We start from the raw sequence: 27,901 nt of genomic DNA on the forward strand, positions 1-27,901 counted from the left end.
ATTGTCTATTTGTGAATCAGTTCTAAAAAAGTTGACTCATGTAGGTAGTCATTTCTCTAAGCAGAGCAAATGTACCTTTTATTGTGCCATCAATAGTTCAAAAAAAGGTAAATACACAGGGTATTTTTTTCTAAATGAAAAGAAAATATAGTTTTAAATAGCCTTGGTGTAAATCTTCGCACTGCCCACAAAATGTAGAGATCATTAGAGAGCACTGAGAGGGGTTTTACTGGTCAGACTTTCAAAAGTGTTGGAAAGTGGTCTGTAGCATGTTTTTTTTTTTTTTCTTAAGAAGCCAACATATTGCTAATGGCACCAAATAGCACAGATGTGTGCCAATCCCTGTATTCAACTTTCAAGTGAACTTTACTGAGAGAGGTAAAAAGAAAGCAACATAAAAAATAAACAAAGCTAAATTAAAAATAAGAAATCCCACAGGTTTTTAAAACATTCGCAACAAAAAAGGTCTCTTAAATGAATTCAACGTAGGTACGTTTTCACATTGATTTGCTTGACCTCTCTCCCACCCGTCACATTTCTATACAGAACCAACAAAAAAAAGAAAATATGAATATACATGCAGAAAAATCAGGTTGAGCTAAGGTCAAGGGTCAGTGGGTGGCCAGGTATTGGTCAGGCGAGCTTAGAGAGACATCACAGACAATGGTGGGATGATGAGGCCAGGAGTTTGGCTTGGCTTTCAACATCATGAAGACATGCTAGGCTAATGATGAGCAAACAGGCATGGAGATTTGTTCTAAAAAAGGAACAAAAACACGAAAGGAATAGAGAGAGAGAGAGAGAGAAGACAAAGAGGAGAGAAGAGAAAGTTAGGGGCACAGCACAAGAATCGTTTAGCCATGAGGCACAAAAAAACAACAAAAACAATGCCAATCACCACATACAATAAAGACAGTGGTAAACATTTCCCCCCCCCACTTTCTCCCGACACACAAAAACAATAGAGATTTAAGGAAGTGACACCACCAGGACATATGGCAGAGACTCCAACATGCACAAACTGTATACTTGGCACCCAAAGAGATCCATCTAGAGCCAGTCCCTTATGGGAGACTTGGAGGATGGATGGAATGATTGGAAGAGGTTGTTAATAGAGAAAAGAGAGGTAGCCTAGCTCGACATGGCTTAGATAATGACAGAAAGAGGGTGTGGGAGACAGAAAGAGGGTGTGGGAGACAGAAAAAGGGTGAGATGGAGGGGAGCAAAGATTGAAGACTTCAGAGTGCAAAAGATTTTCACATGAAGGGTGACAAACATACGAGACAAACTACATTGAAAAAGCCAAACACAGGTTGAAGCTCTGGGCTCGGAGTCTACGTGGCCGGGCTACAGCCCCTCAACACAACTGATCCTTAGTCAACCTGTCTAGCTTGACCTGAAGGCAATGAAATGGTATGAAAACACACCTGATGCTCTCCACCAATTACAGTGACACAAAATACCTCCAGCGAACACTGACTCCAGTGAAAGTCATAAATAATCATATACATTAAAATATTTAATCCGACTCAAATTACATGATAAAACCGCAGGAATGAAATACAGTAAAATGTAGAAAGATCATTGCAACCATTTTTTTAGGAATAGAGCGAGTCTCCCTCCTGTGGTGGGCTCCTTCCCCCTGCCCCACTGAGTCTCTGCTGTGATGACCTTGGCTGGAGGGTGAACTTACCCTAGCAGTGCTAGCATTAGAGCTGGGGAGGGGGGAAGGCCCCGGGGCTAGGATCAGTAGGGTTTGCTGTCATTCTTGGAGCGCTTCAGCTGAACCTTGAGCCTCTTCATTCCGATCTGGAAACCATTCATGGCCTGGATGGCAGCTTGCGCAGAAACAGGATTGTCATAGCTGACGAACCCTAGAACAAAAAGGTGGTGGACTCATGTCAGAAACATTTAAAACAAACTTCACACCCTCTTTTAACTTCAACACACCACCTTAATGCATTTAGAAAATGCTTTAACCCAGCTACTGTGTGTCAAATGCTCACAGTCTGATGTTTCACATTACAGCTCTACACAACAGTTGTGCAACTACAATTCCATGAATTCTAACAGAGACAATATGTAGTATCTGAAATTAGACCATCTGTGGCAGCCTTCAAAGTGTTAAGATTTTATTGCTATCTTTATGTATTTTAGGGAGATGTTGCTCAGACTGAAGTGAAGGTCACTTGGTCTTGTACTTCAGGGCCATTGCAATGCATACTTAAAAGTGGGGGCAGAATCAACTAATACTTTAATTGAGTGATTGAAAATGTATTTACACAAATATTTCCAAATAATTTTTAGTTGCATTACTGGTTGAACATGGTGCTAAACTCAAGACAAGTCTACCTGAGGTCTCACTTCTTAATAATTTTCAAAAAACAAGATTAAAGGAAGCATGAAATATGTCACTTGTAAAGCACAATAAAAACAACTTTATGTGTTACAAACTCACACTTGGCAAGAATTGTTAGTCTGAGTCTGAGAAAACAAACTTGTGTATGGCTGTTGCTTACCGGAGACTGAAATTAGTCCAGTTTTATTTCAATGGGGGTTCAGGGTCTCACTACGTAATTTATATTGGCGATATCCACAAGACAACTTAGCAGGTTGGAAATGCATATCAGTTATATACTGTGGTGCCAACACACTTACCAAAGCACTTGCTCAGATTGGTCTGTTTGTCAATGAAGACTTTGGCAGAGACCACATTTCCAAAAGGCATAAACATCTGCAAAAGATCCTGGTCACCAAACTCTTGCGGCAGGTGGTAGATAAACAGGTTGGCGCCCTCTGGCCCTACTCCATTTGGTAAGAAAATCATAAACTCAAGTTAGATAAATGTTTAGGTTGCATGCAAACAATTACTTAATTGTCAAGCTGTTCTTATTTAGAAAACAGATGACAATTATGTTGTTGAAATAGACTGAAGCAAAAGTCATAAAGTAGATGTGCAGCTGCAGGCTGAGGAACTACTCACCTTCCTTCTGGCTGCCAGCAATGCTTTGCTGCAAGAGAGACTGGCCATAGAGGGAGGGCAGGGCGGAGGCTGTGTACTGCTGCATCCCTGAGTAGGCCTGAGTCAGTGCATCCATGGAGCTGGCTGCTGACCCGTTGGCCATAGAGGCTCCCAGGCCTCCATTCATGGCCCCCATACCTGTAAAGCAGAAACAAGTGAATGTGCTGCACACATTTTACAACTTGCAGGAATTTATTTTGATAATTTTAATTATTTGGCCCACCAGGGGGGCAGAAAATCTCACTTGTCAAATTTTAAACTCTGGCCAATTTTATGTAATCCAGTACAGCCCATTTTCTACCTCTTCAAAGCTTGTAAAGGACAGGTTTGGGTGAAACTTTCCAACTTTAAGTTCAAAGGTGTGAATATAAAATGTTGATTATCAAGGTTGTAGTTGGTGGTGGTGTCATTTTGAACACAAAATGTCAGAAATGCCTCTCAATACACTGTGGTTCAGTTCAACAGCAATGCAAGCTACATCCTCAATAATAAACTTAATAAAATGAATACCTGATCATTATTATTCTTTAAAAATTAAAGGTTATGGCTGATCTGCAGTAATTGATTTTATTAGATTTTATCAGTATACCTAATAAAGTGGCCACTGAGTGTATGTTTTATGAGCTAGCAGAAAAAAGTCAACTGACACACAGCAGAAGCAGCAAATATAAGCTGCTGTTCAAGCAAACCAAAACCATGATAAAAAATGCTTAGCAACTTTGTAATTTTTGAATAGCTTGATAACAGTTTTAGGAAGTTCACATTCTTACCAGTGACGCTGCTGGTGAGAGCGTTAAGGTTGAGGCCCATAGAGGTCCCAGTGAGACCCTGCAGGGTGCCAAGAGATGCCAAGGTGTTCATGGTAGCACTTGCGCTAGATCCTGCTGTCGAACCGGCTGTCCAAAGAGGCAATAAAAAGCGGACAAATGGGTTACCAGAGGGGTGACCTACTCATGTTAAAAACACCACATCTCGCTATAGAGCTTGCATCTTTGCCACAAATTGTTATGGTTATGAGAGGATGACACAGCACTGAGGGGGCAGTGGAAAATCTGTCTCTTAACGAGAAGAGGTCATTATCGCAGCAGCAATATGCTAGACTCAGACAGATGGAGCCAATGTATATTTACACAGATTAAAGGGAAATGGGGGCTCTCATAAAATGTTATATGTGGGTGATTAACTCCCATAAAATAAATGAGGAATGGCTGTGGGCCGTTAGGCAAATTGCAGATGAGGGAGGTTTGCAGAGCAGTTTGTAGGTACCATCACAGCAACAGGGGGCAAACTGAACATGCATATTTATCTCAATGGATGACGAATATTTATCTAGATTTAAATGTTGCATGTGAAGATAAACGCAGGTGAACTGAGCAGTTATGACCAAACAAGGTCAAAAATTCGGCAACATGATTATGAACGCTGCTATAGGGTCTGCCTCACACTGGGTACTTAATACTGTATGTACAGTACATGCTCATACTACAAATTCAGCTCATGTTAGTGTTTAATCACCTGGACTAGCCAGTGCTCCCAGGGCTGCACTGTTTGTAGTCAGGGCGCTGGTGGAGGTCGGGCTGCCAGAACTCTGGGCTGCGGCCGCAGCAGCAGCTAATGTGGCTAAGTTCTGCAGCTGAAGGGGGTTCACACCTGCTGCGAGTATGAGAAACAGAGGTGATTATCAATGACCTCCAAATTCATGCTCAAACTCTCGCAGAAAGAAAGCCTCAGAGGGAACAAACTTTCAAGAATGCAAGCATACAGACTACATCTTTCAAGTTGAGGAAAGTTATTTTTCTTCATTCTTATTTGTCTTAAGATTTGTTTGGTTTTCCAATCACATTTCAGCCATTTCATTTGGTAACTTAGGCCTTATTTTACTAAAAATAAATAAATTAATAAATCAAATAAAACTTGTTTTTTGTAGTCTCGCACTAATTCTAGGGTTGTTTTAGGCCACGTCCTCACATGCATGGGTATAACAATATCACGTTTACACTCTGGTTTCAGTATTCAAAATAAAATTATACTTCGAAAGGTACCAAACCAGCCCCACTATGATTATGGTGTGTTTTGTTTCTTGCTTCAGACAGATGGATTTTTTTCTCACAGGTCTATTACTTTTCAATTCGACCAAGTCATGGTTATGTGCTTCGTGTGCTTGTCTTTAAGCAGCCTGCATAGGCCTAGAATAGCAGTGCTGATTATTTATGTGCCACTGATCTGAAAGAGTAATGTGATTTACTGCAGTTAGAGCCATGTGGGCGTAGAGCAATGAGTCACAAGGTTCGTGACATGAAAAGTGTCGGCTTGTTCAATTATAGAGGATCACTCAAGAATGTCTCTACATCTGAAAACGGTGAACTTACCTCCTAGCCTCTGAATACCATTGAAACTGCTTTGGTTACTGGTAGACGTGGCCTGCTGGAGCAACTGTTGGAACGAAGGAATAAAAATAATCAAAACAGGAGACACACAATTAAGTCTTCAATGATAAACAATTTAATCATAATTGCTTGTTGCAATTTAAGAACAATGTTCAAGTCCGTGTTGCCATTATACTGTAAATGTGAGGATGTTATGATCTTGGGTTTTAAACAATCATTCAATATGTGATGCTTCATATAGCTAATAGCTAACATGGTCAGCCCTCTTCCACTACAGGAGGAAGTGTTGAAGAAACTCAGCTCTATTGAAGTGAAGAAGTGACTTTTGTTCTGCCATTTTTGGCTGTGAACTTATCAATAACAGTGAAGCTTTCATTGGCTGACATCCATCCATGAAACAAACACATGAATAATGTTTATGAACACAAGCAGGATAACATTTTGCAGTCTTCATGGCCACGTCAACCTGCAAAAAAATCAATGCTGTCTCACTGACACAGATCATTCAGTTGTTGAACTGACCAGGGATCATTATCAAAGTCAATGGGAGACAGAAAATTGCTACATTAACTAAATCAGACATGAATGGTCATTTCCACAGACAGGTTACTAACATAGAAACAAAGGACGAGTAAAAATCTAGATTATGAATGTGTCTTGAGAGAAATATACATTAACACCTATTCAACAACATCTAGCTAGAATGCCTCTCAAACTTCTTCAGGAAGTAATTACAAAAATCTGTTTTCAATCCTTTTCATTTTCATGCATCTTTTTGAGATTGGATTGCTAGTCATTATGTAAAAAAATGGGGTCTGATTTTGAGGTGCAGCAACAACGCAGAAACTCTGCATTTTAGGAATACAATACCAAATGATAGATGTCATGATTGTTGCAACCAAATCCCTTTACTTCTTTGATTCAAATGTATGTCGAATATTTGGATTGATTAAATTGCAGCTCTGCCATTTCAGTCAGTGCCTGGCACTACTTAAAGTGCATGCAATAGCCTAAATATCTCTAGTTTTACAGCTCAGCTGTTCAGGTTATAGTCGCATCACATGCTCATTGGCTCTAAATTGATAAAGGCCACATGGAAGTCACATGCTAGCATCCTTGAGGAAGAAAACGAAGTGAGGGAGACAAGATATTCCTATTCTGAGCCGAGGAGAGTCTGTATGTCTAGGAGAAGAGCAGATATCCATCTATCCATCGAGATATAGAGATGGATCATACGCACTGCTGTACGTTGAAACCAGTACACCTTATACCGCTTCACACCTCGTTTTATACCTATAGCTTTATCAATTTTTTATCATATATAGTTTAATCGCTATAAAAATGTTGTTTGTATTTATTGCTTTTGGACAATATCCTGCTCTATATGTTTGTTGCTGTCATACTTATCACCATTATATTCCGCATTTATATGTACCATATTCCTGCTGTTCCTTGCCCATACATACATACATACATACAACTGCTTTATACTTTATCGCTTACTTTTACTGCCATTATATTGTTGTCTTTTTTATACATTATATTCACTCATTTACCCTTTCTGTAGTCGAGGCCAAAGAATATTACCCAACTGTACTTGTAGAACCATAGTAACAAACACTTTAAATGTCTAATGTATTGCCTTACACAGTATGCATTCCTTTGTGTCTGTTAGACCTGTCAAGAGCTCCATACAGTCCACAAAAGGTTACACTGTTAACACACTTTGAAGAAACTTAAACGATGCCATATGATGAAACATGGGTAACTGTGCGACTCAGTGGGGCGGCATGTTTGAGCAACACTTACAGCCAGGTACTGCGGTGTGAGGGTCCCCAGGCCGGCCAGGTTTCCCCAGGTGGAGGCGCTGTTGAGCTGCTGAATCTGCTGTACAAGCTGCTGCTGCAGGCGCCGCTGCTCCTTATCTCTCTGTGTGTCTGCAAACTTCACCACCAAAGGTGAGGAACAGCCCTGAAGCAGTGAAGAGGTCAGAGATGTTAGACCCATCCAGAAGCAATCTGAAGAATTCAGAGTTCATTTACTTATGTAAGGACATAGTCATTGCAAGGAATAATCTTCCAAAAGGGGGGCATCATCTATGCCTCAAGACAATTTTTATGCCTGTTGCATTCATATCAAAGCTAACACACAGAGGACATCTGCCATGCATAGCCGAGCCAGGCCACATTCCGAAATAAGGGGCACAGGATAATGCTGCAGACAGTGAACATTTTTAGCGCTCTGAGGAGCTGAACTGAGTCGACAGACAAGCAGACAACAGATGGAGACAACACTTAAAACATGACATTAAATGAGGATATGGAGATAAAGAAATGCATTACAATACACACAATCTCACAAACAGACAGTCACATACTGTTCAGATAGACGCATGGACACGAGGCATGCGATGCAAAAGTATTTTGAGAGTTGAGAGCCAGACAGGGACCAGGCTGGACAGGGAAAATGGCTTCTGAAGCAGCAGCATCTCCCATACCAGCTTAGAAATGGGGAGGGTCATGATATGGGGTAAATCGGTGGCACCACCACTGGGACCTGCGTTTAATCTGGAAGGAGGAGTGTTATGTTTGGTTGGGCTCCTAATTAGACTTGGTCTGATGCTTCACTGGGGAGCATCTGACCTGCTAGCTGTCAAATTACTGCTGCTCCACTTCCACTAAGGCACCATTGGCTACACATTGACATGGACCCAGTTTTTGAAAATATCTAATAGGGTAGCTGCTCCAGGCAGGGTTAATTCTTTGTTAACCTATATTTGATGGTGTGGGCTCTTTTCCCCGTGGTCCAAAATTTTGATTGATTCGAGCCGACTGCGATGGCTAGGCTCTCGAATATTAGCTGAATCAATAAATGAGATGCATTTAGTTCAGCTCAAAATAAGAGATGACAGCAATGCCTGTTGTGTCCTGTTCGCTCCGGATTCAGCAGCTATGTGAGAGGCAATGTTTTGTGTTGTCTTCAATTATTTTGCAGACGACAATATAATTTTGTAATTGGCAAGAGTGGTTTTGGAAATGACTCATGCTCTGATGAATGGACGCCATCTGCTTGGACAGGTTGTTCATATTTCCAACACAAGGAGGCAGCAGAATGTATAAGGGGAAGGGGGGAGAATGAGAAATAGGTGCTAAGGGGTACAGTACCTCCATAGTCTGAGAGTGATGCATGGTTTTGATTGCATTCTGTGCCATTGCCCTGGTAGCAAATGTGACAAACGCACAGCCTGTAGGGGGGGAACAATAGGAAAGGGGGGGAGAGGGAGGGAGGGACAAGAAGAAACAAAACAAGACAAAAGGTTTGGACAACTCGTTATGAACCCCAAAAAAACACATTACAGTACAAAGAATGGCAACTCCCAAGCACACAGAACCACCCTCACTGGTTAGCACACGGAGAAAGAACACAACAAGGAGAACAGTAACACGTGTCACATGAGCACAGTGATGGACGGATTAAATTGCCACCCAAAGAGGCTTGACTATGTGGTGTCATGGTGAAAACAGTCAACGTGATTATATACACAGAAAATGCACACAGAAAAAGACACTGAAAGGCTTTGATTTGCTAAAATAAGTGAGATCTGCAAACATCAAAGGGTATTACGGTCCATTTCAAATTGCAGTTACACTGCGCATATTTACTGGAAAAAAAGAGGAGAAATTCATGGCGAACCGTCTCTGCTAAGAAGTTTAATCGCATACATCAACACGAGAGACTCATACTGCCTGCTATCTGAGGCTTTATGCAGTAGAGAGCTACGTAGGAGATGCAACGACAGGCTAATTCCAGCCTTTGTAGAGTGTGATGAAGGAGGCGGTGAAGGAGGAGCTGAGCTGAGCCGAGCCGCCTGCCAGCTGAGCCCACGAACACCAGCAGCCAGCGGTTGCCAAGGCGACGGGCCATTGTGCCGGACAGCGAGCGCGGTGGCCCTTCACTGTGAGATGTGGAGGCTGAGTGTAACAGTGACGAGAGGATAAGACTATGGGGATGGAATGGGTGCCATTGGAGGTGAATAGCACTTCATTTGGGGGTGGAGGGGGTTGGTAGGGAGGGGCCTGTATAAATACTCGGTGCTGGCTGTGAGACTGAGAACACTGTGCCTGTGCTGAAAGAACACCTACCTCTGCTCTGACCATCTGGTCCCCGGAGAATTCGGCACTCTTCGATCTGCCCGAAAGACGAGAACATCATTCTGATTTCGTTCTCGCCGTATTTCTTTGAAACCATTCCGATGAAGAGCTTTCTGTCTTCTACCGCTGCAGGAGGATGAAAAGAGAACACCTATTCAGTTAAACCCAAACAATTACGGAGCTATGAAAGCGGCTGTTACATCAGGCGTTAAATCATGCACCTTGCTTTTTCTTGTTCGAGCTCTCTCCTTGTCATGCTGCCACATATTCTGGCTCTCATTCAAGGTGCCAGCCTCTTGGTACAAATCTCTGCAACTTGCAGCTTTGTTTCCCTCAGTGTCTACTTCTCTAGAGAGATGATCATCCATTTGTGGTCTCCTCCACACACCCTGAACCTGCTCTTCTCCTCTTGGTGCCTTTTAAAGCCCATAATCATCTTAACCCCTGACACTATATAGAAATTGTGTACTGCTGCACATTCCCTGAACTAAGTCCTTTCTCAGGCCTTCATATTTTAGCATTAAATAGAGATAAAATCCAGCCCCCACCCTCTTTTAAAATCTCACAACCCATTTGTCTTGGCTTAAAGATTTTTCTCTCCCATCCTTTGGCTGCCGTCACCCTGCATTTCATATGAATCCACTTACCACTTGTTTTCTCACTGTCAGCGGGTTTCATCTGGATAGGATGATGCATCTGAAATAAAAAGGGGAGAGAAATGGTTAACACTGCACCTGTCACAGTTATAAACTATGCAGGTGCACGGCCTCATAATCTCTCATTATAGGGGTCTCATATCTTCACACTCACAGCCCCCTCACTCCCCATCTTTGAGCATTTCTCTCTGCCTCTTGTTTTGTTCTCACTCTGAAACCATCATCCCTCACCACTGCCAGATTCAGGAGGAAGTGTCTATGAGTTGATGGTGGGGATCAAATTCTCCAGTATCCAATTTCACTTCTCCCTCTATCGTAGACTTGTGATTGAACTTATCGATTCTTCCTGTCAACACCCCTTATCTTCTTCAGAACAATTTTACAGAGATGGTTGACAAGCAAGCCAATTCTGTATGGCTTTAAAATGTACAGTGAGTTTCTTTTACCGCCTATACATTAACATTAAATCACACACATATGATCAGGGTGTGGCAAAACAGCGCTGTGAAAAATCTGATATGAGTCGGACCAACATCTGAGCATGACACTCTTTCTCAAGCTGTGTATGTGAGAAAGTGGATGCAGAACAACTACCTCAGAATCTGTCATTTCATGCCATCTAATGAGCACTTTCGTCCAAGGCGACTCACAGAACTTCAAGCGATATATTTTTAGCACATTCACCCGTCATGCGATGCGAAAAAAGGGAATAAATGTAGCCGTGAGATGCCTGAGCAGGTTGTACTTATGAAAAGCGGTGGGTTTGTTTTTGACAAGCACTAAAGAGAAACGGACAGATGGCCTGCTCAGTATGGGTACTGGCTAGCGTCACTGACCGAGGAGAGCGAGGCACAGAAGGGAGAGAAAGCATGAACAGGGGAACAAGCTTTTCCACTGACACGCAAACCAAACTCAGTGGCTTGCAGTCGATGCCAGTAACAGTATGACTGCGTATTGGGATTCGAGAGCTGAGCTGTTATACCACACTTTATTTGAAATGTCTGGCTGATTGATAGTCATCCGGTGAAGAGCTAGACCCGTATACTCTGCATGCTACACTCATTTATCAACCCGGTTCAATATTTACCTGTAACCTCACTGACAGAGGCTCCTTTTCCAATAGACTGGGCTATTGACTTAATCGACGGCTGGAGTTGTTTGGTATAGATTTAATTGATTGGAAGGAGAGTCATTTAGAACGGTGTATGGGCAGGACATATTTATAGAGGTTTAACAAGCAATAGCACTTATTCCAGTTGACTGGGCTTTAATCTCTCTAGATAAATCAGGTAAGGAATTAAGAGACCACACTCACTCCGAGGAGGCTGCATTGTTCACAATGTATTGTTCAAGACTTCAACTCGGCTCCTTTTATGACTGAAACTTTGGGAAATAAAAATGTAGATGTGCATCAATGATTCATGAAGACAAGCATTAATAATTTGTTCCACTTTGTGGCGATTGGGTCCTGTGCCTCAGTGAATAACCTGCTGCCTGGTCAAGCACACTTTACCTGATACCTGCATGTGTGTGTATATATGTGTGTCAGGTCAGCTGGGTTATCAATTCAGTGTGTCGAGGTTCAGGGCAGTCCTCGGTGTGGTGTAAGTGCATAAAGGGGGCTGAGATATTTCTCAGGCCAGACAGGCATTCAGTGAGCCGAGAGCTCATTATCGGCCAGCACACGGCTCGCAGCCTGCACCAAGGATGTAGAGGGGCTCAAGCAGCTAAAAGCAGCCCATACTGTGCTTACTCACCCCACTTAAGGTCTTTATGTTGTGCAGTGCATTCTGGGCCTCCAGTGCAGCTTTTCTTGTATAAAAAGTTACAAAACAGCATCCTGCAGAGAGAAAACAGGGACAAACAATGGGAGGGGGAAAGGAGACAAAAAAAGTATTAAAAACGCAGTGCATACTAACATTAATGCAAAACCATGAGCAGGAAAGAAACTAGATGGATCACAGTAGGTTCTCCACATATCACATGCTAGAAACATGTGACAGGATATTCTTAGCGCCGACTATTAGATGTTGCACACAGCTCATGTAGGAGATTGCAGCGAGGACACTGGAGTAATGAGATAGTTGAGGGCTGTTGGGTGACATGGCCACAGAGATGACCACAGGGTTGGATGGCTGTCAGGAGGCACTGATGCAACGTCCATGGGTCAACACAGTCCGGACAAGCCAGGGCAAAGTACCAACACATCAGAGAGAGTGATGCCGCATTACATAAGAATCCAATCACATAGAAACACACATACAGGAGGCATGAAAACAGCACAAAGAGACAAGAGGGAGCAGAAGTGTGAGTGAGAAAGAGGTGGTGGGGGAGGGGGATGAAGAAAAGAAGAGCGGGGGAGGAAAAAAAAAAAAAAACCTCTCATCCTTCCGTCCCAGCAGACCGCCAGTGGCGTTCCAGCCTGTCAGTTTCACTGGGCTGGGGAAGTGGAGCACTGCAGCGTCTCTGACCTACATAGTGTGTATTATGCTGTTACTGGAGCTCCCAGGCCGCGGGGAGGGCTGTTGAACTCTAATATGCATCGAGCTGCTCTCTTCTCTCTCACAACCAGCTGAGCTCTCCCTTTCTCTGCTGCTTAGCCCTGCCTCCGATTTACTGGAGCTAAATAAACCATCCAGAGAAGCGTGATAGTTATCAGATGATTTTTTCATGACGTGCAGTAGACACGACCTAAAAAACAACACAAATCTGATGGCTCCTCAATACATCTGTGGCAAAGTAAACAACCAAAATGGAAGTGGGATTACACCAATTTCGCCGAACAAATCAAATAAAAGCAAGATTGATGACACATGCAGAGGGTTATCTGCCATGCAAATAAACACAAGTAAGATAGCATCAGGCTTTGATAAAACTGCACCCACTTCAACCAGTAGAAAAATAGGACTACTGGGAAGGGAGGATGGCAGTAAAATTGATGGGCGTGTGGAGTGCTGCTGGGATATATTCACCTCACACAGGCAGGGTGAGCCAAAGACCGCTGTGATCAGGCCAGATTATCTATTAGAATACATTAACATTGCATTAACATGTCAATAGGCCATCACAGCTGACACTCCGCATAGACCAGGGGAGGGATCTGCTAAAAAAGGGGGCTTTGAACTCCTCAGCCTCCCAATGAGCAGCACAGTGTTGGCTGTATATTTATATACGCTCAGCATAATAAGCACCCTGGAGATCTTGTGGTATTTCTTTGAACACACTCAGGATTATTTGGTGACGATAGATGTGTGTACATCTTTGTAGAAAAGATCATGTGAATCAAGTGCTGTTCTGGTGGCGGGGTGTGTTGCCTTCAGGGTCCTGACACACTGAAGGCTCTATTTGACCAAACAGTCACAGTGAGGCGAGGAGTCTCTGGAACTAAACTCAAGATCAAAAACAGGAACTCAGGGTTCCTTTTTACACATTCCATGAATTACAGCTACCAAGTTAGGCAATCAATTTATTTTAGCCATTTTTTTTGCATTTGAAAAAACAGTCATCATTTTGTTCTTTGAAATTTAATTTGCACAACTGATGTTCGAATGGATGCTGGAGATTATAAACGTCAAAAAGGCAAGATGTTAGTCTCCAAGTAGCAGCATTGTCATCAGCACATATTTTACTTGTAAAAAGAAGAGAGGGTGGGGACAAAAGGTAAGCGCTAAATGAGTAGAAATCACAGACTCACTGGACTGAACAGCCAGTCAGGCAACACTCTCTCAGCCTGCCTCCCTCAATGATTTTATAGAGTCAATCAGCGAAACAGCAGCTTATAAGGGCTAAATAATTCCAGTGGTTCTGGACACACCTCAGAAACTACAGGTGACGGTTGGCTAGAGACCTTTAATAACAGGCAAATGGCTCTGGACAGCTTGGTCCAGCTTAGTGTGGCCGTGAAACCACTGGCAGCACAAAACAGGCTCCATTTAGAGTCCAGCATCAAACAGAGTCCCACCACAGTAAAACCCGAGAGTGGATTAGTGCCTTTAACCATAGTGAGTCATCCAACCATCAAGGGAATTGAAATTTGGATGGTGTGGTAAACCCAGGACAGTTACATCAGGGAAACTGTCGTTTACTTTATTCACCTGCAGTTAGATACGGGAGAGTGAGCACTTCCAGTGGCACTTTGCAGCTCTCTACAGACAGCAGACTTCCACTTCACCTTCTCCTCTAATTGCAACATAAACTGAATCGCTCAGCTCGAGCACCATTTCTAAGGTGAGCGCATCGATAGATGTCTTAATGGAAAATTGCAGCTGAGTAACACTTCCTTTATAAAATGCCTCTTTCAGACCAGCATGGCAAAGTAACAAAAAATCCCATAAAGCAGGGTTATGGAAAAGGTGTTATCTTTTTAACCTCAAAACAAAGACTATTGAATCATCTCATCTTTAGGCGCAAACACAGCTGCATTGCGTGTGCAGACAAGCAATGCTGTGCATTGCCTCAGGGGACTGTGCTGAAATGTGATGGTAGATGATGTGGCAATAACAAGGTTTTGTGTATTGTGACCACTAAAAGCAAGGGAAATAGAGGACAACAGTGGCCAAATAATGGTCCAAGTTTCTCTGTACTTCAATCCTAAGGAAGGTAACCAGCAAATACTTGGATGTGCAAAAAGTAATCATGGCTATAACTATTTGACCATTTAGTTAATAATGTACGTTTTGAATTAAACAGAAAAGGATCTACTATATCAGACTGTACATTTAAAAAAATCTGGTACACAGTATTCACCAACGTCTTTCAACAATCACCAAAATAATTTAATGTGTCAACTTTACCTTTGCTCTGAGGGGGATTCTGGGTGCGATCACGGAGGATGTTGATCTGGTGCACCGCTCCAAAGGGCTCAAAAAGCTCTTTCAGTTCTGTTTCTGACCAGGAGCGCGGGATCTGTCCCACAAACATCTTGATAGAGTCTGGGTCTGGCTGGTCCAAGTGCTCGAGCGACCCGTTCATCTTGCTGCCGTTGCCGTTGCTAAGAGAAACAAAATAATATGTTATTAGTACACTAGGGTCTAAACAACATTTTTGAAGTTAAAATTAGTGCTCATATTCACATAAAGTTCACTGTTGAAGAATCAAAATGCATAAATTATACAATAAAGATTGGAGGATGATGCAACATCTTCATATCAAAAACATGAAAATATCTTTGATCTGAAGCCAAACTGGAGGTCGGAAACTTTGGTATTTGAGAAAGAAATGTTATTAATGAAGATATAATTTTTACCTGCAAATGTAAAGCTTTATAATATGTGACATGAGTCTAAAAAGCAGCCAATAAAATCAGTGAAAGACAAAAAGTTTAAACTCCAGGGGATAATGGTCTGCTTTGACAGGACACTGTTCCACTTCATCCATTTTCAAGAGTAAAGGTCTTAACACTGCTACTACGATTTGTTCCAGCAGATCTGAAAAATGTAGAGCCAAGTGGCAAGTCTGTCAGAGGGTCAAAACACCAAAGTATGTTACAGGAGTTGCTAATTAAGGGGTCAGAAAACAAGCATAACCTGTCTTACTCCAGAGAGTATCAAGTAAAAACATCAGGCAGAACAGAAGCATTTCAGGGAAAGACATACACATATGTTGTTCAGTTATTGTCCCAGTAATTCTATTTTATCTGCTTTAGTTTAACAATTACCTTTTTTTTTTTTTTTTTTTTTAATTGTGCTTATTCATCACAACACGTAAAAATCAAACTACCCAGTGTTTTGTTGCTGAGGGCTGTTCACATAACCATTTGTTGACACATATGTTGTTAATCACCAATCCATTTTAACAAAGTACAATGTTTCTGCCACACCGTCAAATAAGTGTGGTTTCAAATTATTGTCGGAAAGATTTTACGATACATTTGTCCCCCATAACAGAGAAGTCAGCGCAACAAAACATATTTTCAGGAGGCTGTTTCATAGCCATGTTAAACCAATTGGGATTGTTTGGCCAGTGATACATTATAGTGATATTTTACTTATTGCAGAAAGACAGAAACAAATTCCGCAATAACCTTTTTTAAAACCCAAATACTTCCCAATAACCGGTGTAAATTTTCTCATCAATTATTTTGCAGTTCTTAGTATTATTATATAAGCTATGAAAAACCAGTGTGCTTTGAAAGACATCAAATAAGAAGCCAAGTTGTTGAAAGAGCATTAAATCATTTGAAGTTTGCCTATCAAACACGTGTACACAGAAGTAGATTTTCAAACAAAATATTGTTTACAATAATGGACTCAACAACATATCAAGTAACTGTCTGGATGGCTGGTGTAGTAGTGCAATAATGGAGATGGGGGAAATACTAAATCGTGCCATTTTGCTTTCAGGCAAGCCTTGAGGACAGAGAATCAATAACCCACCAGTGTACCTACTACTACAGCACCCTTGTCTCACTCAACGCACAAAATCAAGCACACAAACAGTTCCTGACAGGCGTACAGGCAGTGGAAACCAGGAATGAGGCCGAAGCTATGACCATCCGCGGGTGTCAAGGCAGAGAAATCATGTTGAGCATAAAACATCACTCCTGATACCCAATGTTGTACCACAGGGGATCAAACAGGGCCAAGGATCACACGTACAACACAGTATATAAGTCTGGTGCACTCACACACAAAATTCTTACAACATTGTAAAAGCATGACTGACAAAGAGTACACTAATGTAAAAAACAATTTAACACACACACACACACACACACACACACACACACACACACACAGACCTTTGGACGCGAGCCATCCATCTTTTACAAATTGAGCCCAGTCGTTCTGCAGAAACACCAAACTCCTTGAGAGACCTGAATGACATGCTAAAAAAAAATATCACACTTCTGTTCTTTTTCTTCTGAAATACAACTCCACACCTCAGTATGAATGTTTTTTTCCAATATATTCGAATGATGATGACATAAAGGCAGGGAAAAAAAGCTCCAGTGAAACAAAAGCCTCGCTCCACCAAAAAAGGGTTGAGTGCCCCCCTCCCACCAGCGCCGACAGCTCAACAAAAACAGCACTGCAGAGCTCCAAACCTCCAAGAACCGCCAGTTAGCAGACAGAGATTTTGCGGTACATCTCCTCCTGAGGCGCTTTGGCGATGGTACAGAGAGTAACCTACAGCTTCTTCACCACAGCAGGGGGAACAATCACATATTGTTCCCCCATGCTGGAGAACACTATTCACCGTTCCTCTACAGCACAATGGGCCGAGTCAGAAAGATGCTTTGGAACACATCGAAGGCTACGTCTGCTAGGGCCACAGCACTGGTGGGTGACACCATTTATCCAGTTTTGCCAGTGGCACTCAGGCGCCATTTTGCTAAGGGCCCTCTGATGAAAACTAACTGTAGAAGCAGCAAACCTCACTTGAAAAACTGGATTTGTGTCACAGCATTCATTAACATGAGACTGAAAATCAACTCCCTTTGAACCCAGCCTCTTTAACAATCATTAAATTCTCAAAAAAACCCTGCAGCTGTGCATTGTCTCTTCAGCCCAAGAGACTGTTGAAGAGAAATGTGACTGCAATAACTGAGTCTTTGGTCCACCCACACAAAAATGATTTAATTACTGAATAAAAGTCAATGTCATACATTTATATTACTCAAGGCAGATAATTAAATTGCTGATTCAAAAACAGAACAAAATCGCTGTCTGAGTCAGTGTTGTTACATCATGGTACTACATTGTACAATGGACAGGTGCACAGACAGCAAGCGCCGTCACACAGAGCTATATCGACCGCGAGTTGAAACTGGATGAAAGAGAAAAGAGCTTGTACAGACAGGAAGGTAAAAAAAAAAAAATGCCAGAAACTACATTAGTGTTGGGAAAATATAAAGCCAATGACCTCCCTAATATCAAACTGCCATGACCAGCCATTTAGCCAGTAGTCTGGCTTCTCATTAAACTCTTGTTAGGGCCAAGAGTGCACTACAGGAGTTTCAGGCAGATTTCCCCCCGATTCGCCCCTCCTGACAATCTGATGAGAAATCTAGTCATGGACCTTGGTCCATAATGTAGTTCAGCCTAGATTATCTGGAAATGTGAGGGGTGCAGAGATCCAGTCTTAAACCTTCAAACTGCTTGCAGGCTCAACTGAGCTGCCATGATAAATACAAACCATGTTTCATATTTAGGATTTAAAATTTGGAAGATTACAGCAGCTCTTTCAAAACAGGACCACAACAGCACATTTTAGATCTCCTGTAGAGTGACCCCGCCCTAATGAACCAAATATGTGTGAATCCAAAAATGTCAAGTCATTCCCTTAAGTTATGGTTAGCTCTGCTAACTTAGCAAGCATAAGGTGACAGCTGCCTACAAGGATCAGTATCTCTGTCAGTTTAAAGTAGCACCTGCTGACCTAAAGTAATATCTATGAGTGAAGATATAGTGTCTTGCCCTTTAAGTTGCATAATGTTATATCAATACAGCAGCAGCATTAGGCCAATATGAAGCTGCATACGCCTTAAAACACTGTCAACAGTTTACAGGGGTCATGTCTTCGGTCGGTGGAGAGATATATATATATATATCTATATCTATCTATCTATATTTCCCCCCCACAGGCCACCATCTGCTTCACCATTGTATCCACTTAAGCAACCTCTTCCCCTTTGCAAATACATTATTGGCACATTATTGATACGAGCATTGTCTCTAAAATACTACATTTGATGCTGTCAATACTGCTGCTCCCTACAGCACCCAGCAGAGAGCTCCCAGACAGTAGTGATGAAGACTTTTGCTGAGCTTCCACAAACAGCCATGCAATGTGGCAGCTCATCAGGCTCTAAGACGCCCTGCAGCAGCTGACAAGTCATTCAGAGCCACAGCCTCGACAGTTGCATGCTTACTGCTGCACCACTCATAAAACCAGGTGATTTATCTCGACCATGTGTCTGTCCTGTTGGTGAGCTCTGACCGCGCAAGTATGCCAGTGACACCTTTGCTGTGCCCGTAATAGAAAGCATGCCAATTTGCCTTGTAATGCACATGATTTTGAAAGCTCAGCATTGTGTTCTTGGACATTAATCACCAAACCATCAGGGGTCACAGCGCCAACACATGTCACATGATTTTGTTTTGTTGCTTCTTTTGGTGGAAAGCAAAACTTGCTGGTCCCCATTACTTGTGGTTACTTAAATAAAACTCCTGATAGACTGTACTTCCACCATTACTTCTTTTTGTTGTTATTTTGCATTTGCAGTATCAATTAAAACCACCACAATGTTTGAATTAACATACTGATCAAACAAGTCTTTTAGAAATGTTACACAGAGCTGAGTGTCTTCCTGTTTTGAGAAATAGACTAAAAGTCCTTTGCCTTGGGCTGTTTTGGCAACTAGCAGCACGCTGCTGTCATGCTTTATTGGGGATAAAAGAAGTCAAGGTTCACGTGGACACTCGTAATGCCTCTGAGAAAAGAGGAAAATCAGTCCACTGAAACAGCTGTTTGCGAGTAATACCCTCCAAAAATTCATGAGTTGCTTTTTCTTTCAGGAAACGAATGGCCCTATAAGCTGATTCAACGTGACACAGAATGCCTCTAATGCCTTGGTAATATCTTTGACAGCTGTCAAGTAGAACATAAAGGCTCTCACTTCTAGCTCAATCTATTTTCTCCGCCAATACAAAAAGAGGCAGAATATTCTTTGACAGGTTGAATAATGTTTCATGCACTAGGTATAAAAATATCCTCCTGACAGGCTTGAAGTTGTAACTTAAAAACTGGTCACAGAAAACAGCAGCTGGATTTAAAGGAGAACTGTATCCGGAATCCGGAGCTCGAATCACTCAGACTGGTGGTACAGCTTTGAAATATACGAATGACAACCAAGAGAAAGCAGGAGGACTGTGTGTTATTTGATTTCCATACTGAGTGGTCGACTCTAATCAGCACATTGTGGTTCTGATGAGAAGTTATTAAAATATTTTCCTCCTGGCATTAACTCCAATTCAGCTCAATATGGCCTGATTTCATTGTTGCATTTCCCCTGATGAAGACAGACATGTTCAATCAGCCTCTGAATGGGCTGCATGTTAACAGACGGCCAGCATCTGATGACAAGGCCCGCCCCATTAGCTCCATAATCACACCAAGTGTCCCTGGTGGTTATGGATGACGTTGCTGAAATAAAGCTTGTGTGATCAAACAAACAGTCAAACATATGTCTAAATAAACTCTTCTCATGCCTCTGTCAGTGTCAGGTGGAGCATGAATTTAAATCTTCAGGTGGAGCATACCGGAACAGCTAGCAGCCTAAATGAAGAGACAAACAGCCCACTGAAGCAGCAATTACAGTTGATTACTTTGACAGGGTGTGCTTGCTGCCCTGCTTTACTCATTCATCCATTATCCTAACCCGTGATGGGCAACAGAACATCTTTAATCAATACAAAACTCCTACTACTATACATGTAACGTTTATTCCAGTTAATTCCAACAAATACAGCACATTTTTCTGCAACGGTCAGGAATCATTCCCTCATTCACCACTCACTACATCCTATATTATAGACACTCAGTTTACACTAGAGTAGACCTTGGAAATAATTCAATTACCAGCGTAATCAGGAATATCTTCAGATTGTTGACTTGAAAAAACTGTCCAGCTCACTGACATGCAGTCCTAAGTTTGTCCCCTCACATATTCTGAATTGCCTAAACCTGTCACCATGGCTGCAAAATAAGTTCAATGACGTGTGTGAATACTACAGATTCCAAACTTGATTTTGAGAGATATATATATATATATATATATATATATATATATATATATATATATATATATATATATATATATATATATATATATATATATATATATATATATATATATATATATATATATATATATATATATATATATATAGAGATAGAGATAGAGAGAGAGATAGAGAGAGAGAGAGAGAGAGAGAGAGAGAGAGAGAGAGAGAGAGAGAGAGAGAGAACCACCATTTTTTATATTTTATTTGTGCAGCATACCATGACCTGATTTAGGATTACTTAAATTCTTCGATGAGATAGTTGGTCTAAAATATTGTGATATTTTGTTGCCCAGTCCAAATACTTTTATCGTGATATTATCTTAAGGCCAGATCACCCAGCCCTGCACTAGAGTCCGCAGTAAAATGAGATTTATGAACATTTCTAAATATAATTTATGTGCCACAAAAATAAATGACACCGTGCATTGCTGTATTGTACTGAGAAAATACTTTGTATGCATGTATGGACACTGCTTTTTCTACTTGCATTGCCAGAATCGGGGCAATACATTATTTTTGGGGCTCTCAAACTGAAATATAGCACACTTTAAAGTAAATTATTTGTGTTTCTGACTCTGCCTTTATCTGCACACATTCAATCTAAGAGAGAGGATCTCTTGTTGCCAGATTTCCCTCAATCCAATCCATTAACGCTACTCTGGATGTGTCCACTCAAGAAGCGCTTCCTCAACGTAACAGCTGATTCCACTTCGTTTGGACTACAGACACTGACTTCTAGGTCACACGCATGATGACCTGAACAGTGCATAATCTTGAAACCAAATTGATCTCCAATTTTAGAATTGTAAGCTCAGACCCAGCTTATAGCTGGTTTTGCTGATTTAAAATACCTCTGGTGTAGAATCTGTAATAATCAGCCACACAGCCCTGACAATTTCATGGTCATGGTGGGTGCATCTGGTCTCATGTAACCCTGTCCTACAATATCTTTTGTTTGCAAAGCTTGCAGAGGAATTTGCTCAACCTTCGATCATACCACAAACACAGTGGACATGATTATGAGCTTTCCAAGGCTGTACATGTAGCTCAAGGATAGTCAGTCTTATAATTATTGCCACGCCAAACTAGCAGCAAGAGGAAAGGAACAGGTGACAGACAAGATCAGAGCCTCCCTACGCTTGGTCTACAACATCTGGCTGCATGGCACTCTCTCGCCACCAGCGCCACCCTCACAGTGAGGGGAGAGAACAGAACAGCTGGCCTGAACAGCCCACGGACCCTATGCCAAGATCCTACACTTTGCACAGATCAACAGCTCCCTGGCCACAACAAAAGGGATCACTGTGACGCTTAGCTTTCTGACATAGCACTACGGCTGCATTGGCTGCCAAAGGATCACGCTTAAGCCCTGATAGTTACTCTCACCCTCATCATTTAGAAGGATAAATCAATCAAATACAGCTGGGGTGAGACTTAATCACCACCTCGCTGTCATCAGCTCCCTCAGATTAGATTCCAAAAATAGCTTTCAGAGGTGTAAAACAAGAAATATCATTAATTGGTTCATTTCATTATCAAAAAGGTAGGGCTGCAATAAATTATTTGTATGCACAATTATTCTGCCAGTTATTTTCTCAATTAATCTTCCATTTGTTCTAGAAAGTGCTAAAAAAGAAAGAGCATCTGTTGCAATTTCCTGAAGCCCATGTTCTCAAAATTATTTATTCTGTCAAATCAACATTCATGAACTTAAAGATACTAGTGTTTTTTATGACCACTACCAATTAACTGAAAATGTTCTACTTCTCCTACTCGATAAAGATGACATGACTGATAATTTTGTATTTTCAAGAGAAGTTTCTAACCTGCAGTTTATGCACACCTAAGGGAAAGAAAGTCTCAGATATAGATCTAATGAGGTTACAGCTTTCACTTTGAGATGAGTTTTTTTAAGGGGTGGACGTGTTAAGTCAATGAAAACAATTTGGCCTCATATGATCCAAGATATCTATGATAATGTAAATTTCTCATAATTTATTGGTCTGATATCAGATTGTAAAGCCCATTAAGAAATGTGATTTATGGCTACATAAAATAAAGTGTGTATATATAGATAGTAAAGTTTTTATCTTTCTGCACTATCACACTAGACAAAGACAAGCAGCTAATCCGCCCCAAGCAATAAGTTGTACATGTGAATTTGATTGAAATATTGTCATTTATCCATTCTCAAAAACTAAAGTTACCAATTATTTCTCTGTTAATGAACTGTTTCAAAGTCAGTAAATCTAAATCAAGGCTAAACGACTGACTTGCAGCCAGTCTTAAAAGCCACACTGACATTATTCAATGACGAAACTGCAAAAAAAAAAAAGGGCTTCAGTTTTGATCGTGACATTTCCTTAAGTGCTTCAAGTGCATGAAATCAAAAGACCATGCTCATTACAGCGAATTAAAGACAGCTCTTCTGAAAGAGCAAACATTTAAATTTTAAACAGTCTTGTAAAAGCAGACTGTGGTTTGTGAAATGTTTTTGTCAGGCGGGATTAGCTGCTATGTCGAGAGGACAGAGTTAGTATAACGTTCACTTTGTGCTTCGTGAATGTCTTCACTCCCTGTTTACATGCCCTGTCACAAGATGTCCATTAATGGCTCAATAATGTAGCAAACCACGTGTTTTCAGCCGTTAAGTAAGCCACTCTACATTCAACATGGACGGGGGCACCAAAGCCCTGTGAGATGAAGCTAATGATGTTAGCTAGCCAGTCTGCTAACAGAGACAGGGAGTGCGCCAGGCAAACCGAACTGATAGCCCGTGGTCTGCCTACAAACAAGGCTCACTGGTAACGTTCAGATGTATCTACCAAGACTGAAAAATGGACGCCGGTGTCAGTTAGAAAAAGGACTACATTGTTAGCCAACTTTACGTCAACTTATTACAACAACTCTCCTCAACGCACTTCCCTTTAACCCGATGATAATTGAGCGTTTCAACACCTACCGTTTCGATCGAGCACACGTCAACGTAAACTTGTCCAGTTGCAACTAACTAAACAAGGAGGTGGCGGCGTGTTTGTACAAGTAAAGTCACACAAACACTCACCTTGGCTCCTGGTTTTTAAAGACTAATCGATGTTTTTGTGGACTGATACCGAAACGTGCGATCTCCGGAAGCACATGTCACTTGACTATTGTAGCGCGCCTGGGATCCGATACCGTCGCTAGCAAACTGCGTTGTCTCCCAGTCACTTCTTCAAGTAATGTCTGTTAGCCCGCAGGGTGTGTGCTCGGTGGTATCCAGTGGAGATGTTACACGTACTTAACAGACTTATCATGTCGTTATATGAATTATAAAGCTAGTTAATCGAACTGCTTCAACTCCAGGTGAGCGTACCGTCACCGTTCGTGTGATTAGCACCGTTAGCATCCCAGTTGGCAGTTAAGCTAGCGTTAGCTCCCTCCCAACTCGCCCCGAACTGCTTCATCTCAACAAACAGTCGCAAATGTTACGGAGGGAGACGAGAGCGAAACGTTTATCGATAGTTGGATTACTTACATCGTGTCGCCCGAAGTCATTAACCGACTTTCGGCCAGAGGGTGGAAATCCAGGTTGTACGTCGAAGTCATGCTCAAAACAACGTCTATCTAACAATGAGGAGAGCGACGTCCGCTCACTCGCAAGAGGCTCAACTCCGGCGAGACGGCGACAAGACGAAGCAGAACAGGTGCAGGGAGGGGGCGTCTTCTTCAAAACTGCATGAGACAGAGGGAGAGAGAGGCCACCGATATCCGCCTGATTCCTTCCTCCTAATTTCTCTCTCTCGTCCCCGACTGAAATAAATTGAGGCAAGCCGCTGTCACACACTGCACACCGAGCTGCAGCAAACCAGAGGCGTGGCCTCTTCAACAAAAGTCTGAGACCATGCTGCCTGCTGCTGCTGCTCAGCAAGCCTCACACCGCCTCTAACATATGTGTAAAACACTGTAATGTCCCTTTAGAGGCCGGCACATGTTCTATGGGGAGTTTAGTGACCTGATTGTAGTTTATCGGGTCTCATCTGCTGTGGCATCACCATTATACACATCATAAAACGCCCAGCTCCAGTGTATAAGGAGGTAAGTCTGTGACTGAGTCACAGATTTAATTATCCTGATTAGAGACTCATTTTAAATGTTTAAATATAGAACCCAGGTCATTACCATCGTGATTAATAATGCTGCTCCTGTTTCCATATTTTAACAGGAGTCTAAATCAGGAACCTGGCTTTGTTTTTGGTTTTTATATTGGATTAGGCAAATAAACAAGGCTATTTCCCAGCTTGTTCATTGCCTTACATTGCTGGACAGGTCCATAAATCTCTTCCAGTCAAAAGCGGGATGGTTAAAATGCAGTTTTTCTTGCTGTCTTGCTTTTCCCCAGGGTCACAGGTCACGTTCCCCTTTGTGTTGGGCTGTTGTCTCTCTGGGGGAGGGGGAGCCTATCTTCTTTTGTTGTGCTGGACTTGCAGGGCGAGGCCTCTACACTTGGGGAGGAGAGGCAGGGGGGCTGTCGTCAAGTACTGTTTGCCATCGCAGAGGGGCAAGGGGGGCAAAGCCTAATTATCAAACCACTCATTATTGCCCCAGCAGCTGCACAATCCAAAAATATTATTCATAGCGAGTGTTAAGAAACATCCCATTCACCAAATCCGACTTAATCCTTGTATCCATAGCAATTTCAAGGCAACTTGGCACCGGTGCAGAGTATGCACTATTAAAGAGAGCCTAAAAGAGGTTTGTATGCATAATGTGATATGCGACCTATTTTGCCATGTATGTAGACAAGCCCACGTTGCAACATGCATTAACATTAAGCTTGAGGGGCTGCTATAAAAAGCTCGTCTAAACCTCTCTGGAGAATCAGGTTTCATTAAGATGGAGGAAAAAATACAATAATGCCATCCCATCTGCAGCATCCACACATTTCCTTTGGTTCAATTAGATCTCAGGGGATCTTATTGAATAGATTTGTTATAAAAAAAGAAAGAAAAAAAAAGGGAGCAGGAATCATGTAGAGCAGCTCCAGTTTCCCTGCTGGGTATTTAAAAAACCATGCAGTACATTGTTCTCTACGGTGCATCATGCCATCACATGAGTTCATTTCTACCTCTTCTCTGTGGCATGTGTCTCCTTGGCATTTCTAAGAGATGTTTATTGGAGTGGATTCCAGGGGCTGATTCCTAGTTGCTGGCACCTTCTAATACTAGTCTCCTATTCTTAATCTCAGATTATTACTTCTGTAATCCTATCATAATCCTCCACACGTACCATGCTTTTGTTGTTTACATCAAATGTTTTCCCCTTGCTGCGGAAATGAAGTCCCACTTACCCACCACCATCATCGTCATCATCATCATCATCATCGTCCAGCATTTAAATTTGCATCGCTTTTCGTGACAAACTGCACAGAAAATAGGACAGCTTCGAACCCAAATGGGCCACATACACAGCTTTTTGAACACGTCGCCTTGAACTTGGAGGCATACTTTTCTCTACGCTCTGCTTTTTCGTGAAAGCATTTGCAGAATGGCGACCAACTAAAGAGCTCTCAAAATGGAGAGAGAGAACTTCATCTTATCATGCTTTCACAGAGGAAATCCACTGTGTCAAGATGTGCTAAGCACACATCTGAACACCATCTTATCAGGGTCCAGTTCCACTAAATGAATGCAAATTTCAAGATGGTTGTAAATGTGCATTTTTAAAGAGATAACTGATATCTGCTGTTGTTTTTGACTGGGGGAGTACAGTAAGGCCTTGGTTGGTTTCAGGAGATATATAATCAATGAGGTTTGTGTTTTTCAGCGGCCTGTGTGATTCAGAGACAAACACCTGCATCACTGACACATTTGTCTCTCGTTCTTTATTTACTGTTCATGCAGGTGTCTGAGTGAGCCTTTGTGGAACTTTTAAAGGAGGTGGAAGGTAAATTACATGGCGTGAGAATGCTGCAATGTACGGATTTGTTCTATTCCTGTACAATCCTAAAATTAAACCCCTGCCTCCTGACTGAAACATTGTTGTCTGGGGCAGATGGCATTGATGTGGATGGCCACAATTATTATAATCAAATACATGATTTCAGGGTTCCTATATGAAAACATATACACCAGAGGAACACCACCCTTCCCACAGTCATAGCATGGGAGAACGCCTCAACTGGAAACAATACATCCTATGACAATATTCAGCCCAGACAAAGAAGCAGTCCAAATACGGGGCTGCTCCACAAAAGCAGCCCAGATTTGAATGAGGGGCCAACCCCAACGTACCTCATAGGCAGGTCCTCATTCCTGACAGAGATCCCGGCCGCAGAGGGGGGACAGCGCATGCTGTTGGCATACAAACTCTGCACCAGGGCCAGCTCAGAAGAGTGTTCCAACATCGGTGCTCTGGAAAAATCCACCCGGTGTAATGGACACTTTCTTCTCTTTCCCTCTTTCCTCTATGTGTTTCTCTCCCTGTCTCTGTCTACCGCCTACTCTTTCTCCTTGGTTTAGTGCAGCAGAGCGGCGCCCACCCCCTTCGCTGACTGGCGTGGCTGAAATAATCCTCTCTGACAGCTCATCGTGCGCTAATGCATTGTGCTGCCTGCGGCAGCCCAGTTTGCAGGCTGTAAAGCTGTGGCCACAGTAGCACTCATGCACTAATTGACACCCATATTAGGGAAACTTAAGGATATTGGAAATGGATGATTTATTCCCACTGTCAGATTGGGGGAAATTAGAGGAAACATCGACACAGTTGCCAAAAGATCTCATCCATAAGTCCTGGTTTAGTGATGTGCTTCCGTGCATGTATTTAAATTAGTGAAATGCTCCAAATGAAAGCCAAGGCCAGGCGTACACCGGCAGCTATTTCGAATATTAAACAGTAGGCTCATTGTTGAGCACCTGCA

The 27,901-nt window shown here is 42.1% G+C and overlaps 1 protein-coding gene across 9 annotated transcripts; it reads right to left on the reverse strand.

Moving 5' to 3' along the window:
• Positions 1-48: 48 nt before the first annotated feature.
• On the reverse strand, positions 49-27,577 carry LOC115587315 (CUGBP Elav-like family member 2). 9 transcript variants are annotated; one of them, XR_003985025.1, is made up of 14 exons: positions 27,276-27,574; positions 15,010-15,206; positions 11,974-12,056; positions 10,208-10,256; positions 9,552-9,686; positions 8,574-8,653; positions 7,219-7,380; positions 5,392-5,455; positions 4,538-4,675; positions 3,793-3,918; positions 2,984-3,160; positions 2,659-2,805; positions 1,694-1,874; positions 49-757 (listed from the first exon to the last, which is right to left on the reverse strand). XR_003985025.1 is itself a non-coding variant. In XM_030427122.1 (13 exons), exons 1-13 carry the CDS (start codon positions 27,386-27,388, stop codon positions 1,747-1,749), a joined length of 1,596 nt encoding a protein of 531 aa, XP_030282982.1. In that variant the 5' UTR covers positions 27,389-27,577; the 3' UTR covers positions 49-1,746. The 9 variants fall into 9 exon arrangements, 8 of the variants coding, with proteins under 8 accessions (XP_030282982.1, XP_030282984.1, XP_030282983.1 ...); XM_030427122.1 differs by having other exon boundaries at positions 49-1,874; positions 2,659-2,802; positions 27,276-27,577; XM_030427124.1 differs by having other exon boundaries at positions 49-1,874; positions 3,793-3,903.
• Between the last annotated feature and the right edge of the window lie 324 nt (positions 27,578-27,901).

This window comes from Sparus aurata, chromosome 8, assembly GCF_900880675.1.
Source record: "Sparus aurata chromosome 8, fSpaAur1.1, whole genome shotgun sequence".
Classification (NCBI taxonomy): domain Eukaryota; kingdom Metazoa; phylum Chordata; class Actinopteri; order Spariformes; family Sparidae; genus Sparus; species Sparus aurata.